This window comes from Rhipicephalus microplus, chromosome 2 (genome assembly GCF_043290135.1).
Source record: "Rhipicephalus microplus isolate Deutch F79 chromosome 2, USDA_Rmic, whole genome shotgun sequence".
NCBI classification, from domain to species: domain Eukaryota; kingdom Metazoa; phylum Arthropoda; class Arachnida; order Ixodida; family Ixodidae; genus Rhipicephalus; species Rhipicephalus microplus.
The window spans coordinates 167934386-167952379 of record NC_134701.1 but is presented as its reverse complement, the minus strand read 5'-3'; the positions used below and the strand labels follow the sequence as shown (position 1 = coordinate 167952379).

General features: G+C 45.1%; 1 protein-coding gene across 1 annotated transcript in view; it reads right to left on the bottom strand.

The window, feature by feature from the left end:
* The window catches only part of LOC142792641 (vesicular glutamate transporter 2-like), a 92774-nt gene that overhangs the window by 28008 nt on the left and 46772 nt on the right, over positions 1 to 17994 (bottom strand). Inside the window, exons 6-7 of the mRNA XM_075885654.1 lie at positions 13954 to 14087; positions 10500 to 10631 (exon numbers count right to left, since the gene is read on the bottom strand). Coding sequence (XP_075741769.1) covers positions 10500 to 10631; positions 13954 to 14087 — 266 coding nt within the window. The remainder of the gene's footprint in view (positions 1 to 10499; positions 10632 to 13953; positions 14088 to 17994) is intronic.

Here is a 17994-nt window from a genome sequence, read left to right as displayed (position 1 = left end):
TATTTAATTGAAAAAACTGTATTTTTATTTATGATTAACGTGCGCGGGTTTCCTCCTCCATTCAAAAGAGTGAGCGCGTGGCGCTCCTCTATTCCGGCTGAGTAGGTGTGGCTACTGCTACTTCTACTACTACTTCTACTACTACTACTACTACTACTACTACTACTACTACATACATACATACATCGCGGACGCACGACCCACGGCTCACGGAGCTTCGCCCCTGAAAGCGAAAACTAGCGTCGGTCCCAGGAATCTTGCGTCGCCAGTGTAAACTTCCCCACGTGTGGCACCCCGTATACGTTTGACCCAATGTTGTCTGCGTTTGGCCCAACTCTGGAACTCAGCTGATCCTCCGAACGCAAGAGCAACCTACGCAACTCAGCTTGGAGACCCAGGGTCTTGGGCCCCCATATCTCAAACTCTCTTCTCCAAGACGTTGTGCCTTGGTCTCGTGTGCGCTCAGACGCTATAGGACAGACATTCGCAGCCGTCGCCGGGCTACAGCGGAGGATTATAAAACTGGCAGCGTGCAATTACACCACCAATATTCTCAGATAAACGTGCGTGTTGTCCCTCGTACCCGCAACATAAGATACCACGCGACGTGAATGGTGCGGTCTTTATCCGGAACTTCGCGGCGACGGCGAATCATCTTCTATAGTTTTCCTGAATGCTTTCAATAGCAGTAACCAGCGCAAGCAATAGCGTCCACGGGAGCTGCGACTAGTCGCTGTTCGGCCAGTATGTGGACGATGGTTCTAGCACTTACTTTGGTCGATATCGGTGTGTCTGTGGATGTTGTGTTCTATCGTGATGTTCTGTTGCGTCGTATTTGACGTTCACTGCTCGTGAGAACATATTTCTCTAAACACAAATTTTGTGTTTTTAAATGCGAAGCATTACGTAGTGAACTTCGGCGACATTGAGTGTTTCTATCTATCTATCTATCTATCTATCTATCTATCTATCTATCTATCTATCTATCTATCTATCTATCTATCTATCTAGCCACCTACGACTTTTAGCTCTCCTGGCAATTTGGATAATGGTATCAATACCAAACTTGGTATGATAAAACATGACTGTATTATGAACATAACTGTCTAGTTTTAACATGAAAATCATGACATGAATGTCATAAATGTCATGATTTACATGTCATGGTCTTGCTGCTCTTGCGGTGGTTTTGTTCACATGATATGTTGCAAAACTGGTATGGTATTACATGATTGCATGGCGAACTCAAGCGACAGACCTTAACACGAAAATTTTGACATGCATGTCATGTAACAACATGACTGTATGCCACGCTCATGATGCACTCGCGACCGTTTCGCTAGCGTCACATACACCAAATTTGGTATTACAGTACGTGAATGGATGACGAAGTGTTGATACTGGTGCAAACATGAAAAACATGAGATGCGTGTCATGTAGCAACATGACTACATGCTGCGCTCATAATGTGCTCGCGGCCGTACACATGTACCAAACTCGGTGCTACGCGGCGCGAATGGACGACATAGGTAAATGACATATCCAAACATGATAATCACGACATGCGTGTCATGTAACATCACTGCATGCCACTCTAACGATGCACTCGCGGCCGTTCCGCTAGCTTCACATATGCCAAATTTGGTATAATTTGACGACATTGGATGATGAAGATATGTGACTGGTGCAAACATGATGATCATGATATGCGTGTCATGTGAGAACATGACTACATGCCACAGTCAAGGCGCCAATGCATTTCGTCGCGTCACGTCGGCGTTGCCACGCCAGGCGCCGGTCCTGCCCTATACTCGCATGTGCGCGCAGCGCTGCGTTACTTAGACGCAGGTGCGTTTCAGTGCGTCCGGTGTCTCTCCATCACGAATATAGGAAGACGCAGTGTTTTCTGGGTAACGCATCGGTGCGAAACGCAGCATGTCGCCTTTCGCGCCGGTTGCCGTCGCTCGGCACCGACGGATGCTGATCGCGCCTGGCGTCAGACAATAGAGTGCTTGCGTTTTGCTAACGTAGCGTCACTGTGCCCAGCGTGCGCTCGCGTCAACGCTAGATTGGAGTATAATGGGCCATTATTGATGCGCTCGCGGCTGTTTTGCTAGCTCCACATATGCCAAATTTGGTGTTACGTGACTTCAATGGATGACGAAATATATGATTGGTGCAAATATGATAATCCTGACACGCGTGTCATGTAAGAACATGACAACATACCACGTTCATACCATGCTCGAGGCCGTTTCGCTACCTCCACATATACTAAAATTGGTACCACATCAGGTGAATAGATGACGAATGTAAACCACACATCCAAACATGATATTCATGACACGGAAGTCATGTAAGGCATCATTTACCTCCATTTTTTAACGCTGTGCTGATTTTAAAGTGGCATATCAACATTTCGCATTCGTGCTTCGCATATCATCGATTCCCACTGTGGGATCTGCCAATTTTTTAGGGGCGAAGCTGTTTAAAGAAATTTATTCTCGTGGACAGTGAATAATAATTACAATCCAACAGAACATCGCGACAGAACACAACATCCACAGACACACCGAAAGTTGTTACAAAAAGATATGTTTACATATGTAAACGGAACACAACATACACAGATACACAAGAAGTGTTACAAAAATATATGTCTACATTTGCACAATACATGGTAAACGAAGAACACACAAATGAAATGTAAAGATCTACATGTCAGATATTTACATAGTATTTACAAGGTATTTGTGGGAGTATTAAACAAATAATAACCTACCAATACCAGGCAGGCATGAAAACAAGCCTTACACGTCTCTCGCAGACGAACACAAAAGGGCAGGACCAGTGTCGAAGGAATTCCTCCTCGCCCAGAAAGAAGAGTTCCTCCGACAAAACAGATAGAACTTCTTTGTACACTCACTCCAAAATCAGGAAGAGAGCACGGTGGCGACGACCTGCTGCATCAGCCTCACAACGGCCAAAGAGAGTAGGCACTAGCAACAACGAGAAGGCAGGCGAAGCGGCTTCGAGAACAACGTCCAGAAGAAACAAAGCGGTTCACTCCGAGGCCATGAAATCCTCCATGCACAGCCCTCCAGGAAACACGGGCAACGATGCGTTGTCTTAAAGCATGCCCATTTGTTTCCCGTAGGGAGCAGTTCGGACATGTTGGTGACTGGACCGTTCTCCACCTTTCGAGGCGGTCAAGAGTAGGAAGAGTGATTCTTCCCACTCCAGCCGCCACATGAAGTCCCGGTGGTGGCCAGGCAGAAATGATGCCGTCAGCGTGCTCCAAGACACACGACTTGAGCGGGTGCGGCTTGCCAGAGGAACTAATGGGAGCAACAAAGCGGCTGCTGTGTCAACGATTGGATAGTCCAACACATCTACCCCAGGGCAAGTCGACTGGATATGACGAAAAAATGCGACAGCTGTTTCACAAAACATAAAACGAGGGAAGTACTACTGCTTGTGGGCCCCGATTAAGGTGCACATTAGGCATTAAATACCGAAGGTGAGTGCCTGGAAAATAATATGCCAGAGTTCTTGCGGGGGATTTCTCTCCTTGTACGAGGCGCAACAGGAAGCGCAGGGCCAATAGCCGGCAGCGTATTGACGGAGAGACAGACAGATTCACGGACAGACGGATGGACGGACGGATAGATGGACGCAAGCAAAAACAAACGGACGGATGCTTCGTGCCACTCTTCATCATGCACTCCATGGATATGCTGTGATTTTTTGTGTTGTATAGAAGCGGAGGGGAGCGGCTCACCTGCGGGGTCGGCCGCAGAGAGCCATGTTTATTCTGCTACATCCTTTAGGAGCCTTGATGTTGACACATCTGAAGGAAGAGCTAGTCACTTTGGAGAAATAAGCATTCCTCCTGCGCTGGTTAACACGATTTATTCTTAAAAAGAACAAACTGACCATGCCTTTCCTTAATTACTGAGAGGTATAGCCGTCTTTGCCCTTTCACTGAAACTTGTATTTAGCATAATATATGTATTTTTGTTCCTGTTCATGAAGTGTGTGTACATCTGCACGTAGTTTTCATTGTGCACGCTAGAAATTTCTTTGACACGTGCAAACATTTCTCATTGTACATATGCATGTATATTATGGTGTACTATAAATGTCTTGTGTACGCAACTGTACCAGATGAAGGAATTCTGTGTATGCATGTAGAATTCTTTCGGAAAAGAAAACTTTCTTTAAAGAGTGTTATGTGATAGTATTGCAGGGCTTTAAGCTGCATCGTACCTACGCTCTATTTTGTACGTCCCACTGAAGCCATCTTGTTACCCGGCGCTGTTGTACTCACCGGAACTATTGTTAGTCTGTTATTAGTATCCAATAAACTTCCCTGGGTTAATCCAAATGCTTTGTGACATTGCAAGCTAATTCGCTTAAACCTATAATATTCGGTTATAATTGTAAAACTGGCTAAGTTTGCAAAAGCACAGTTGCTTGGACACTGTAAAAAATGGCGTGCAATTACCAAGCTTCAAGAGCATCTAAATACATACTCAAAGGCAGCAACCAAATTTACGCATTATATACACGGCACTCACCATGCCGCTAGACGATCGCAGCGCTACGGCCTTCTCTAGTGACAGAAATAGGAAGCTCAACACATTATGAGCATTACCGTATACGTTCAATCATGTCGGCGCTGACGGATGGGTCGTGGTAATTGCTCCGTGCACTTTAACGCAGCGACGTCAAAGCAAGGCACGAGTAAATAACTTGAGCGTGTGCACGAGCTCAGATTCTCACCCACAAACACCGGAGAGACGCCACCACATTCTACCTCGTTAACGTGATACGAGCGCACAAACTGTTGACGTGTTCTTTATTTTTTTTCGTTGCTTCGTATAGCCGTGCGTACACATAAACACAAACTGCGCTGGTATACAAGAGGAAAGTCTTTCGACGTTTCGCGTTAAGCTGCCCTAATGGCACGGAGTTTCAAATAAAAAGAGAAATTATTCGCGTAGAACCCGGTCGACTTCGCCCGAGGCTTATGGGCAATGTTTGCGATGCCTTTCTCTCAAGTTTCTGGCGTCTCTTGACGCTAAGAAAGCTTATTGGCAGCGTGCCAGTCACTGTTCGCTCTCTTGCTCTCTTAGACTTCCCCACGTCAATCACTCGTTAGCGTTCGCGTGTAGTCGAGTTCTTGATAACGTTAGGCGCCCGTGACGTGACGCCGGAAGCTAACGCTGATTTGATTTATCGAGAGTGGCGCGTGTTCTGGGCTCGCACAGCTGCCGAAGGGCTGTTCTCTCGGTCCGCCTTTAAAGCCTCCACGCATTATGTTTCACAGGAGACTTGCCGACAATACAGGCGAGATCGATGAACTGTTTCCAGCGGCTGTAAAATGCAAATGCATATGACTCATAGGTTGATGTCTCTTGTTCGAACGTGTTGTCCAAGAAATGCGACGTGACGATAGATTCGCAACATCGTTTTCTCGCTTTGAAAAACCGATGCCTTAAAGGGGAACTCTGGTGCATTTTCATCCATATTGAGATAATGCAGTTTTATAATAATATTTACAGTCCTGAAAAAGCTGGGGTGCTTCATTTTGCCCAGGCACTCGTCAATAATTTTAATTACGCAAAAAACGACAGAAACCGAAACAGGGAGCAGCTCTGTTGTTCATGGTGGGTATCCCATGACGTCACAAGAATCCGTGGCCGATGACGTCACGAGATCCGCTACACGCTACCACGGGCCCCGCCACGGTGGTCAAGTGGCTAAGGCACTCGGCTGCTGACCCGCAGGTCGCGGGATCGAATCCCGGCGGCGGCGTCTGCATTTCCGATGGAGGCGGAAATGCTGCAGGCCCGTGTATTCAGATTGGGGCGCATGGTAAAGAACCTCAGGTGGTCGAAATTTCCGGAGCCCTCCACTACGGCGTCTCTCATAAACATATGGTGGTTTTGGGACGTTAAACCCCACATATCAATCAATCAACCCCGCCACGGCTGGCCAGAGAGTAAACATAGCTGACGTTCGTCGATCTTCTGATGCGCAAAAAGCAAGTGCACGATGTCATCTGACGCGGAAGTAAGCTGTGCCGCTCGTCTGAACTTACCAGTGACAAGTTCAGGGATGAATGCAGCTGCTATCTGAGCGCGGAAGCATCGTTTTTTTTTTATTATTTCGACCCTCCGGCGCCTGAAGCACCTTACGTATCCCGAATCGATTTCCTCGCTGCTCAATATTGTAAGACCCGACGTCAACTAATACTAACACGCTGTACGGAGCTGACAAAACTCAACTGTGCTCGCTTTGTCGTCACCTCGTACAAAATAAACGTGCGCTGCATTCGTCTGCTGGGAAAGGCGGGGCTTTTGAAAAAAGAGTAGGCCCTGACGTCATGTACACAGGGTGGCCCGCGTGTACAAGTGTGATTCCAGAATCGGCTGCCAATGTTAAAATTTGATTTTAAAAAAACTAAATGACCTATGGTTGTATAACTTGACACATATCCCCACGGTACCAACGCAAACACATGTTCAAAGTTTTATTGAAATCGGCGAATATCGAAAAAACGAATACCGAAAAAACAAATTTAAATTTTGTCCGCCTAATATATTAATAAACAGCACCCCATAGGCTAATTAGAGGCCCAACTCCGTCCTCTCTAGACCCTTAATTAAGGGGGTAATCACCAGAAATCTCATTTCAAAAAAACATTTTATAAAATAGCCACAAACTTGACTGATCCACCGCTGAAACCTACATTTAGAACATAACAATCCGGGTGCTGCGATGGCGTAGTGGTTAGAACATCCGCCTCGCATGCAAGAGGTCCGTGGTTTAAATCCCGGTGCCGCGCAGTTCCCAACCGGGAAAAAAAACAAAAAAGAATCCGCGGGTTGATGTAACTGCATTATGAGGCCTGGGGTGCGGCCTCACTGGTAACCACCGCCGGGAATGCACTCCCTCACCAGACAAGGATTGGCTACCCTGGTGCAGTATCTGGCCACTACCTCCCACATGCATACGTCAAATAACTCACGGCCCTCAGTCCCCAGCAGCTGCGAAGCAACTGACTACGGCGGCAGTCAAATCTGCAACGCAGCAGAGGGTGCTAAGAATCTCTGTACTACAGGCCGCCATTGTAACCTGAACTTGGCAACGTTTAACGCTAGAACCTTATCTAGTGAGGGAAGTCTAGCTCTACTATTCGAGGAGCTAGAGGGTGTTAAATGGGATATAATAGGGCTCAGTGAGTTTAGGAGCACAGATGAGGCCTATACGGTGCTACAGAATGGGCACGTCCTTTGCTATCGGGGCTTGGCAGACAGAACAGAACTGGGAGTGGGGTTCCTAATTCACAGAAACATAGCTGGCAACATAGAGGAATAATATAGAATTAATGAAAGGGTGGTAGGTATTGTAATTAAACTGAATAAAAGATACAAAATGAAGGTAGTACAGGCTTACGCGCCTACATCCAGCAATGATGACGCTTCAGTTGAAAGCTTCTATGAGGATGTGAAATCGGCAATGAGTAAGGTAAAAACACAGTATACTATAGTGATGGGTGACTCTAATGCAAAGGTAGGGAAGAAGCAGGCTGGAGACCAGGCAGTAGGAGATTATGGCATCGGCACTAGAAACGCCAGAGGAGGGCTACTAGTAGAATTCGCAGAACGCAATAATTTGCGGATTTTGAATACCTTCTACCGAAAACGAGAAAACCGCAAGTGGACATGGAGGAGACCTAATGGCGAAAATAAGAACGAAATAGACTTTATAATTACTGCACACCCAGGAATCGTGCAGGATGTGGAAGTGGTTGGCAGGGTACGATGCAGTGACCATAGAAGGGTACGGTCTCGAATTCGCCTAGACTTGAAGAAGGAACGACAGAAACTGATACGCAAGAAGCCAATCAATGAGCTAGCACTGAGAGGAAAAGTACAGGAATTCAGAGTGTCGCTGCAGAACAGGTACTCGGCTCTTAGTGAGGAAACCAACCTTAGCGTAGATACAATGAATGATAATCTGACGAGTATCATTACGGAGTGTGCAGTGGAAGTTGGAGGCAGGGTAGTTAAACAGGACACTGGCAAGCTTTCCCAGGAAACGAAGAACCTAATTAAGAAGCGTCAAATCATGAAAATGTCAAGTATAACAGACGAAATAGAACTGGCAGAGCTTTCGAAGTTGAATAATAGACGTAAAGTATGCGATGTAAGAAGGTATAACATGGAGAGAATTGAACACGCTCTGAAAAACGGAGGAAACTTCAAAGCAGTGAAGAGGAACCTTGGGATAGGCAAAAGTCGGATGTATGCACTAAGGGACAAAGAAGGCAAAATAACTACCAATATGGATAGGATAGTTAAAATAGCGGAGGAGTTTTACAGAGATCTGTACAGTAGCCGAGACAACCACGACCTTAATACTATAAGAACTAGCAGTAACCCAGATGACACCCACCAGTAATGATAGAAGTCAGAAAAGCTTTGGAGAGCATGCAAAGAGGCAAAGCTGCTGGTGAGGATCAGGTAACATCAGATCTGCTGAAAGATGGAGGACAGATTGTGTTAGAAAAACTAGCCACCCTGTTTACGAGGTGTCTCCTGACGGGAAGGGTACCAGAGTCTTGGAAGAACGCTAACATCATCTTAATACATAAGAAAGGAGATGACAAGGACTTGAAGAATTACAGGCCGATCAGCTTGCTCTCTGTAGTATACAAGCTATTTACAAAGGTAATTGCTAACAGAGTAAAGAAAACATTAGAATTCAATCAACCAAAGGAACAAGCAGGATTTCGAACAGGCTACTCAACAATTGACCACATTCATACTATCAATCAGGTAATAGAGAAATGCTCAGAGTATAACCAACCACTATACATAGCCTTCATAGATTACGAGAAGGCGTTTGATTCAGTAGAAATATCAGCCGTCATGCAAACACTGCGGAATCATAGCGTAGACGAAGTATATATAAACATTCTGGAAGAAATCTACAGGGGATCAACTGCTACCATAGTGCTTCATAAAGAAAGCAACAGAATACCAATCAAGAAGGGTGTAAGGCAGGGGGACACAATTTCCCCAATGCTATTTACCGCGTGCTTACAGGAGGTTTTCAGAAACCTAGAATGGGAGCAGTTAGGGATAAGAGTCAATGGAGAATACCTTAGTAACCTGCGCTTCGCCGATGACATCGCATTGCTGAGTAACTCAGGGGACGAATTGCAACTCATGATTACGGAGTTACACAAGGAGAGCAGAAAGGTGGGTCTTAAAATTAATCTGCAGAAAACGAAAGTAATGTACAACAACCTCGGAAAGGAGCAGCGCTTCGAGATAGGTAATAATGCACTTGAAGTTGTAAAAGACTATGTCTACTTAGAGCAGGTAATAACCGCAGAGCCTAACGACGAGATTGAAGTAACTAGAAGAATAAGAATGGGGTGGAGCTCATTCGGCAAGCACTCTCAAATTATGACAGGTAGATTGCCATCATCCCTTAAGAGGAAGGTATATAACAGCTGTATCTTGCCGGTACTTAGCTACGGAGCAGAAACCTGGAGACTCACAAAGAGGGTTCAGCTTAAATTGAGGACGACGCAGCGAGCAATGGTAAGAAAAATGGTAGGTGTAACCTTAAGAGACAAGAGAGAGCGGAGTGGATTTGGGGGCGAACGGGGGTAAAGGATATCATAGTTGAAATAAAGAAGAGGAAATGGACATGGGCCGGGCATGTAGCGCGTAGACAGGATAACCGCTGGTCAATAAGGGTAACTAACTGGATTCCCAGAGAAGGAAAGCTGGTTAGGGGGAGACAGAAGGTTAGGTGGGCAGATGAGATTAGGAAGTTTGCGGGAATAAATTGGCAGCAGCAGGCACAGGACCGGGTTAACTGGCGGAACATGGGAGAGGCCTTTGTCCTGCAGTGGACGTGGTCAGGCTGATTATTATGATGATGATGCCGGAGTTCCCCTCTAACAGAATTAGCAATTTGAAAGCCGTTTGTTTGTTTGTTTGCTTGTCTGTTTGTTTGTTTGTTTGTTTGTTTGTTTGTTTGTTTGTTTGTTTGTTTGTTTGTTTGTTTGTTTGTTTGTTTGTTTGTTTGTTTGTTTGTTTGTTTGTTTGTTTGTTTGTTTGTTTGTTTGTTTGTTTGTTTGTTTGTTTGTTTGTTTGTTTGTTTGTTCGTTTGTTTGTTTGTTCGTTTGTTTGTTTGTTTGTTTGTTTGTTCGTTTGTTTGTTTGTTTGTTTGTTTGTTTGTTTGTTTGTTCGTTTGTTTGTTTGTTTGTTTGTTTGTTTGTTTGTTTGTTTGTTTGTTTGTTTGTTTGTTTGTTTGTTTGTTTGTTTGTTTGTTTGTTTGTTTGTTTGTTTGTTTGTTTGTTTGGCATAGTATTCTCTCATGAACCAGTGATATGAGCCTATCAGCGTTGCTAGCCCTTAGAAAGGATAGGGTGCGCGCTACTACTAATACACAGCACCCTGGACACTCACGGTAGCGCCTCCCAGGTACATGAGGTAGTTGTATTTGCCAAGACGCTGCTCCGCCATGCCGGCTGCCACGCACAGGCACACCAGGTGGACGGGAGTGCTGCGAAGAATCTGGTGCCATGGGACACAGTGCCCCTGCAAGTGTAGCGAAGAAGGTACAATGAGCGATCCGCAATACCACTTCACTGTTTGACGCTTCGGTATAGACATTCATGGGAAAAAGCGAGATATGCGGATATATAAATCAATAGGCCCGCGGAAATAGAATGAACGGAGACTGCAGAAGATAGAACGAACTGAAGATCACTGGGCGATCCCTTCGTACCGCAATTTTCCTAAATAGGCCCAAAATTATGATAATGGTAATGATGATGACGACACTCGGAAGTTTTGGCATATCTTCCCGATTCCTGGGTGTACATCTGCAGGTATGCAGTGCTTGTCCCACTTCGAACGACGTATAGTGGCACACCAGCAAAAACGTTTCGTCTTTCATGGAGGTACTTTGCGAAGAACACACAAGAACAACAAAAAGGGCATTACATCAAGCAGCCAGTGTAAGCCAGCCAACGTTCCGTGGAGCAACTCCGTTCACCTTCCTTGGAAGTATTCCCATCGCATGATCTCTGAGAGTCGGCGTACCTGTTGCCACGCAGTACCTTATTGCCAGTAGTTTAAAAGTAACACTGAAGTGAAGCAATTAGTAGGTCTACATTGATAAATTGCATTCTGATAACTCTCATTACGTTCACTTTACCATCATACATTCATTACTGCACAAGAAAATGAAGCTCCAAGTGTCATTCTTTAATTTAGCGACGAATCTCCGTTCACGTCACGTATCATAGGGCGTTCTCTTTGGTTACTTGGCGGCATTGGCTCGACATCATTTCCTGAATCGTTGCACGTTAAGACTCTGGCACATCAGAGGTCAGTGTACTTTATTATTACCTATTAAGAACTGTACGTGGGTCTTGCTACACAGCACCAAATTTGATAACATCACGACGTTTCCTGCGGGAATATAAAGGTGACGTCGCCACCCGGATTTTTAGTTCGCACTTTCTCTCGCTTAGCAAGCGAGTTCTTGTGGCAAGCGTGGTGACTTTGGTATTGTGGAAGAACAATTTAACAATACAATAGGAATCGCTTTCCTCTTTATTGTTCATTTAGTAAGTACGCACTTGCTCGGTCAATCCGTCACAGCCTCAGTTGTGTATCAAACTTTCGACAGCAGCATCGCGAAGCACAACATTGTTATGCGACCACACTGTAAGCGTAGATCTTCCTGTAGAGTCGGCGCGCTAAAAATCAAAAAGCACTGAGCGCGTGCTCTGACGCAGAAAATGACGTGCTAGCCAACGGTCCCTGCATCCTTTCGTTCCTCCGCTGTAGCGTCCCACTAACTAGACAGTCATCAGTGGTTGCCAGGGTGATATCGAGCGCCCACCACCACCAACACTTCAGTGCCGCCTGAAAATTTATTTCTTATAATTACTTTGCCAGTTGTTTTTTTTTTTTCAGAGGAATCGCATTCACAACAGACATGTTTGCTTCGACCGCCAAAAAGTCGCACGTGGAGGCTACTCGTGTGACTTTCGCGTCTTATTTGTATATTGCTGTCTTTACGAGTTGTCTTATTCTGCGAAACTTTCGTAGCTTTAATTCTTTGAGAAACGTGCCAACGTTAAGGTTTAAAGAAGGGTGTTTGCATATTTTTTTACAAGTATAGTTCCTTTCTTTATCATATGAAGCTGCCACCGCTATACAAAATGTTTCATGCAAATCCTATGGTAAATCTTCGTATGTTATTTTCTGTTGCTTGATGTAATCTTAACAGGAATTCCGAGCATTACTCATGTATGTTATAGTAAAATCTCATTCACTCATTTGTACAGTGAACGCCGTATGCTGTCAATGTAGGGTCTTCGGGAATCACGTCAGGCTGCTTTGCTACCTTTTAGTCCTGAAGATGGAATAGAATGGAATGAAAAAAACTTTATTTGAACGGAATGAAAAAACTTTATTTGCCCTGAAGATCATCCGGATCATTCTGGTAAATAAAGGAAATGGAATAAACACTTTCGCAACACCCCATTCCAGAAAGGCCAAAGCGCTGGCAAAGAAATTGGGAGTGATTTGCCTTTGTAGTCACAAGCACGTGATTAAGAGCACAGCAACGGGTATCTACACCCAAATTGTGAGTCTGGGCGGGAGTGTCTTTGCGGAGGTACATCCAGCCAAGTGGTGAGAAGAGAGGGGAAAGCGTGGCTGTGACAGGCTGTGTGGTGTTCAATTGCCCCCACACACTACAACACTCGGCGCCATCGCAATGTATACGAAGAGAGCGACTCGTTTAGGTGCTGGGCACTTTAAAGGGGCCCTGAAACACTTTTTTGAGTAACCATGGAATTAGTTCACTGCAAAAGCGTATTACCTCACAAATTCAACGACGCAAAAATTTTAATAATGCGTGCGGTACAAGCGAAGTTGCAAAGATTTGTCCCACGCTGCAATCGCATTCTCTTTTCTCTCGTAACCACGAAAGCGCTGGAAGCTTAACAGAAAGGAATGGAAGGGGCAAATAAAAAACGTCACTCGCGCATCGTGAGCTTCAGCACTTTTTTCCTTTTTTTTTTTTTCTTCAAATGCGCGGCTTCCTTAGTGCGATCGCGCGCGCACGCGTGGATAAGTGACGGCCTCTCGCGGCGACCTCTGTAACAACCAAGCGCGCCGTGTTCAAATCAACCAATGGCTGATAGATGGGCTCACTACGAGTGATTTTTGGGCTGATTCCGTGATTTGTCGAGGGAAGAGAAAGCTATTTTTAGCTGACCTTGATAATTTATTGTGAATTCCAGGCCGTGTGCCGCGCTATAATATTTCGCTCGCGTTTTGTCGGGAGGCACTACTACTGATCGGCAGCGTTTTCTGACCACGCTCAAAAAGTGTTGCAGGACCCTTTTTAAGGGCCCGGGTCGCCGTGCGCTGTCACATATGCTGTCATTGTCTCGTGTAGCTTGGCGTAGCGTTGGCAAAAACACGTACGGCGTAGCTATCTCAAGTATATTGAGAGCGCGCTCGCGCAAAACTTTTCTTCCTCTTCTTCAGCCGCATTGGTCCGGAGCATCTTTGGGGCCCGTACTGTCGGATGCTGTCATCGCTTAATTGGCGTAACGGAGGCGGAACAACGTATGAAAAAAAAAAGAAGCACGCGAGGAATGGAAAGAGAGAAAAAAGTGCAGAAACAATATAAATAGAAGTAGAAAATACACAACAAACTGGAAATGGGAAAAGGAAGAAAAAGAGGAGGAAAGAAAAGCAAAACCGAAGGGACACAAATAAGGCTGCCCAGCTTCGCACCACTCGTGTATGGCTTTTCTTTTGTTCTTTTTTCTTTCTATTTTTTGTACAGATTCTGTGAACAGACGGCTCACCAAACCACCAGTTTCGTTACCTGCAAGTTCGACAGTGTCCGGCCATTTCCCTCGGTGATGCGAAGGCGCTCGTCCTCAGTAACCGACTCGTTGTTGTAGGGATCGTCGAAAAACAGCAGGTACCAAAGTCCAAACCAGGCGAGACCCAAAGTGACTGCCGAAGAGAGCCGAATGTGCATTACCGTTATACACGTAAGGTGAAGGCAGCTCGCGGGAGCACACGTCAACATAAATTGCAGTGTTTCTTCACAGCAGTCACCAGTTAGCGACGAAGACCAACGGACAATGACGCCAAGGAAAGAGCAGGGGACGCTAGTTGTAGTCTTAAGTTTGTTTTAGTAATCATGACATAAACGTGAAGAACTCTAAGTGGACGAAAAGGATACTTGCCCCCGCCATGGACCGAATCCATGAGCTTCGGATGACGCGCCACTTCGATTTATTCACATATATATCACAATTATCGCGATGTCCTTAAAATAGTACAACGGACGTTTGCTATCCCTTCCTTGGCTTCCTTGCCTGTTGGGTATCGTCAAGGTTCTGTCTAACAGAGAAAAACAAGCTTTTAAAATTTCCGCTATGTTTCGTTTAGTCAGCAATGAGCGTCTGTATTTCAAAACTAAAGGGAGATGATGGGCTCGCAGGGCTTGACACGGCATTTAAACAAGTAACAGTTCCCATAGACCAGGGATCTGAGACTAACGTCAGTGAGCGGGCCGCAGTCACAAAAATTAGTCCCGTATTGGGCCGGGACCCTGAAGTTGTGGAAAACGGAATGTCAACCGGCGTTTGAAAGACCTTTCTTATTTCTCATATGGGGGTTTTCTGTGTGGGGTATTTCACGCCAGCATTCCGGAAACATATCAATACCGTTCCCTACAATCACTGAAATGTAGACGCCTATTCAGAAACATAGAAAGTTTGCTCTACGGTTAAGTTTCATCATAATGTGACCACCTGAGGTGCATTACGAAAAAACGATTCTTGAAACAGTCGCGTCTGGTCAGCTTACTCGAGAAAACGTTCATAAAAACAAACAAAAAATGGGGTGAGCAAAACCTAGCAATGCAACAATCAGTCGCGAAGCCTTAAAAAACATACGGGGCGAAGAGTGCCATGCGCTGGCCGCGCGCTTCAATTTCTTTCTAGGGAAGATAAATTGTGCCTCTAGTTTTTATTATTCTCTTCGACACCAAGACTATATACATTGTTTTCTTCTCGAGCGGCCAAAGTATGATTCCCCATAAAGTATGCTGATGGCAAATTCGTTGTTTTTATATAGGAGACCTTTGACTCTATACGAACACTCAGCTCATGTAACAACGGGCTGAACTTTTTAATTACAGAAAGTGTATTATGCCGGGATCCACCAAGACTTCTGTGATGTATTTCCGTCTCAGAAATGACGTCAAAAAATACACACGATCAAAATAAAACCAAAGATATTCTGTCAACGTGAGTCGAACCGATTACACCTCAGTCGGCGACAAGAAATTCCGGGCACGCTATTAACTCACACACTTCGTAGGCTTTAAGAACCCGCCTTTTTTATCTACCATTGTTCTCTGAGTGTGTTTTTTGTAAAGTGTAGTAATTCGTCATGGTCATGACATCCATAATTAGCTCCTTTAACGGGTCGTTTCTACACCTCCGTCCTATTCGGCGCGCTCCCAATTGTAGTAGTACAGTTTTGTGATCGTCTTAACACACCACCTGGTAGCGGCATTACCCAAAGCGTCGGCATGGCTCATGACATCCATTCACACCAAAAATAGCTCTGCAACGCGCCTTCTTCGCCTGAATATAACTCAACTTTCCCCACTCACGCTCACTCCTCGAAAACTCGTGTCTGGTTAACAGGGAAAATAAAGTGCGCGTTGCGCTTCTCTTCAATTAAACAGTGTCGATAACTAACACTCACATGCCGCGAGTAGGCGACGTCAGCCCTAATAGTCAATCTTTAAATAATCATGGACGTTAGTCTTCGCGATGGAGATATATCGCTAAGCGTCTACATGTGTTATGAAAAACACTTATTTAGCTGTCAAACACCCACAGGCATTCCATAAGCTCTCTTACGTGAATGTAGAGTAAACACTAAACTATACTTCTGTAAAGAGACATTTTACTTTCGTGCTATACCGATTTCTATGGCGGAGGAATCAACCATGTTTTTTTATGTTTCTTGTTGCAGAATTAGAATTCAACTTGAGATTGCTTCCAATGGGGCACGGCACCGCACCAGAGATGCATGTGTTTCAACCGCTCAATTTGCAGGCCACGATTACCTGGGCTGTCTGCTCCTACCTTGCTGGCACGTGCGCACTGGTCCCCGATGGCACTTCACCGGCTTGGCCTGCGTCTGCATTTTTCATGCCGACGCTGAACAAGCAAATCTGGACGCACATCTGGCCGCTAGGGGCATCGACGACTACGCCTGACGGAACCGGCTCAGCATATTTAAGGGAATCACCGGCAGATCACCTCGGGCACGGCACCGCACCAGAGATGCATGTGTTTCAACCGCTCAATTTGCAGGTCAGTGACTACAAATACGCCGTCTGTGTTAGGAGTAGCAATTACTGTTTGATTGCGGTGTCGTGCCCAGCCGAATGGTGTGATGCTTTGAAACGATCTTTGTCACGAATATCTCGTTTCTGTCTGGTAATCTTTGATATGCTGCTCATGCTGTCGGGTGATATTGAATTGAACCCAGGGCCTATGAGCAAGATCGAGTCTGAGGCTTTCGCCGCAGCTATGTTAACCATACAGAAATTAGAGGAAGGGCATGCAGCCTTGTCAGCGCAATTGAGCGAGACCATTGAAAAACTGACGGCTTCTACGAACGAAGTGGCTCGTTTGACTGAACGCATTTTAGCGCTTGAAACATCTGTCGCGTCACGTTCGGCAACTGGTACCGGTACGCCTAATAACTCCCTGCACCAAATTTCGGATCATTTGACCGAGATTACGTCCAGGTGTAACGACACCGAAAACAGACAGAGGCGGTCTAACTTGCTTTTTTTTTTGGAATAGAAGATGACCCTAAGGAGGGATGGGCAGCATCTGAAAATAGAATAATCGAATTCTGCTCCGAAAAATTCAACATTTCTTTGACTGGCGCACAATTCGAGCGTGTGCACAGGCTGGGGAAATTCAGAGACAGCAAACAGAGACCTATAATAGCCAAACTGACTTTCTTTAAAGATAAGCAGCAAATTCCTGCGTCAGCTCCAAAACTAAAAGGGTCAAAATATTCTATCGGAGAAGATTTTTCTCTAGCTACGCGACAGGCACGAAAAAGCCTAATTGAATTCGCTAAAACGCAAAGAAAACCGTTTAAGCTCTCAGTTGACAGGCTACGCATGGATGGCAAAACCTACATACTTGATCATGCCAGCAAAACCATTATTCTATCAGAAAGATAGCTCGCAACCAAAACATGTCCACCTAAACACCACCAGAAACCTAAATCACATTTGGCGACCCCTTCTTTTCTGATATCATTTACTAACATTAGAAGCATAATACCCAAGCGCGATACAATCTGCTCTTTTCTGGAAGACAACAATTCAGATATACTCGTGCTCACGGAAACTTGGCTATACCCTGCAATCACAAATAACGAAGTTCTTGCTGGCAGTGAAAGATATAACATATACCGCAAAGATCGCGTCGACAGGAGAGGTGGTGGTGTACTTCTTGGTGTAAAAAATACAATCTCTTCGTATGTACTGAATCTTGACTCACCCATTGAAATAATTTGGATAATGTGTGTGACCAAACACGCTAAAATTCTGGTTGGCAATTGTTACCGCCCGCCTGATTATAATAACACATTTGTACGTGATCTTCGTCATAGCATCAAAAATGCCAAAGATCTTTGCCCTACTGGTGTAGTTTACCTATTCGGTGACTTCAACCTCCCGCTGATTGATTGGACAAACTTCTCATCACCATGCTGCCTTTCCACAGAATTCATTAACTTAGTCTTGGACTTTAACCTCTCGCAAGTCATTGATCAACCAACCCGTGGTTTAAATACGTTAGACCTATTA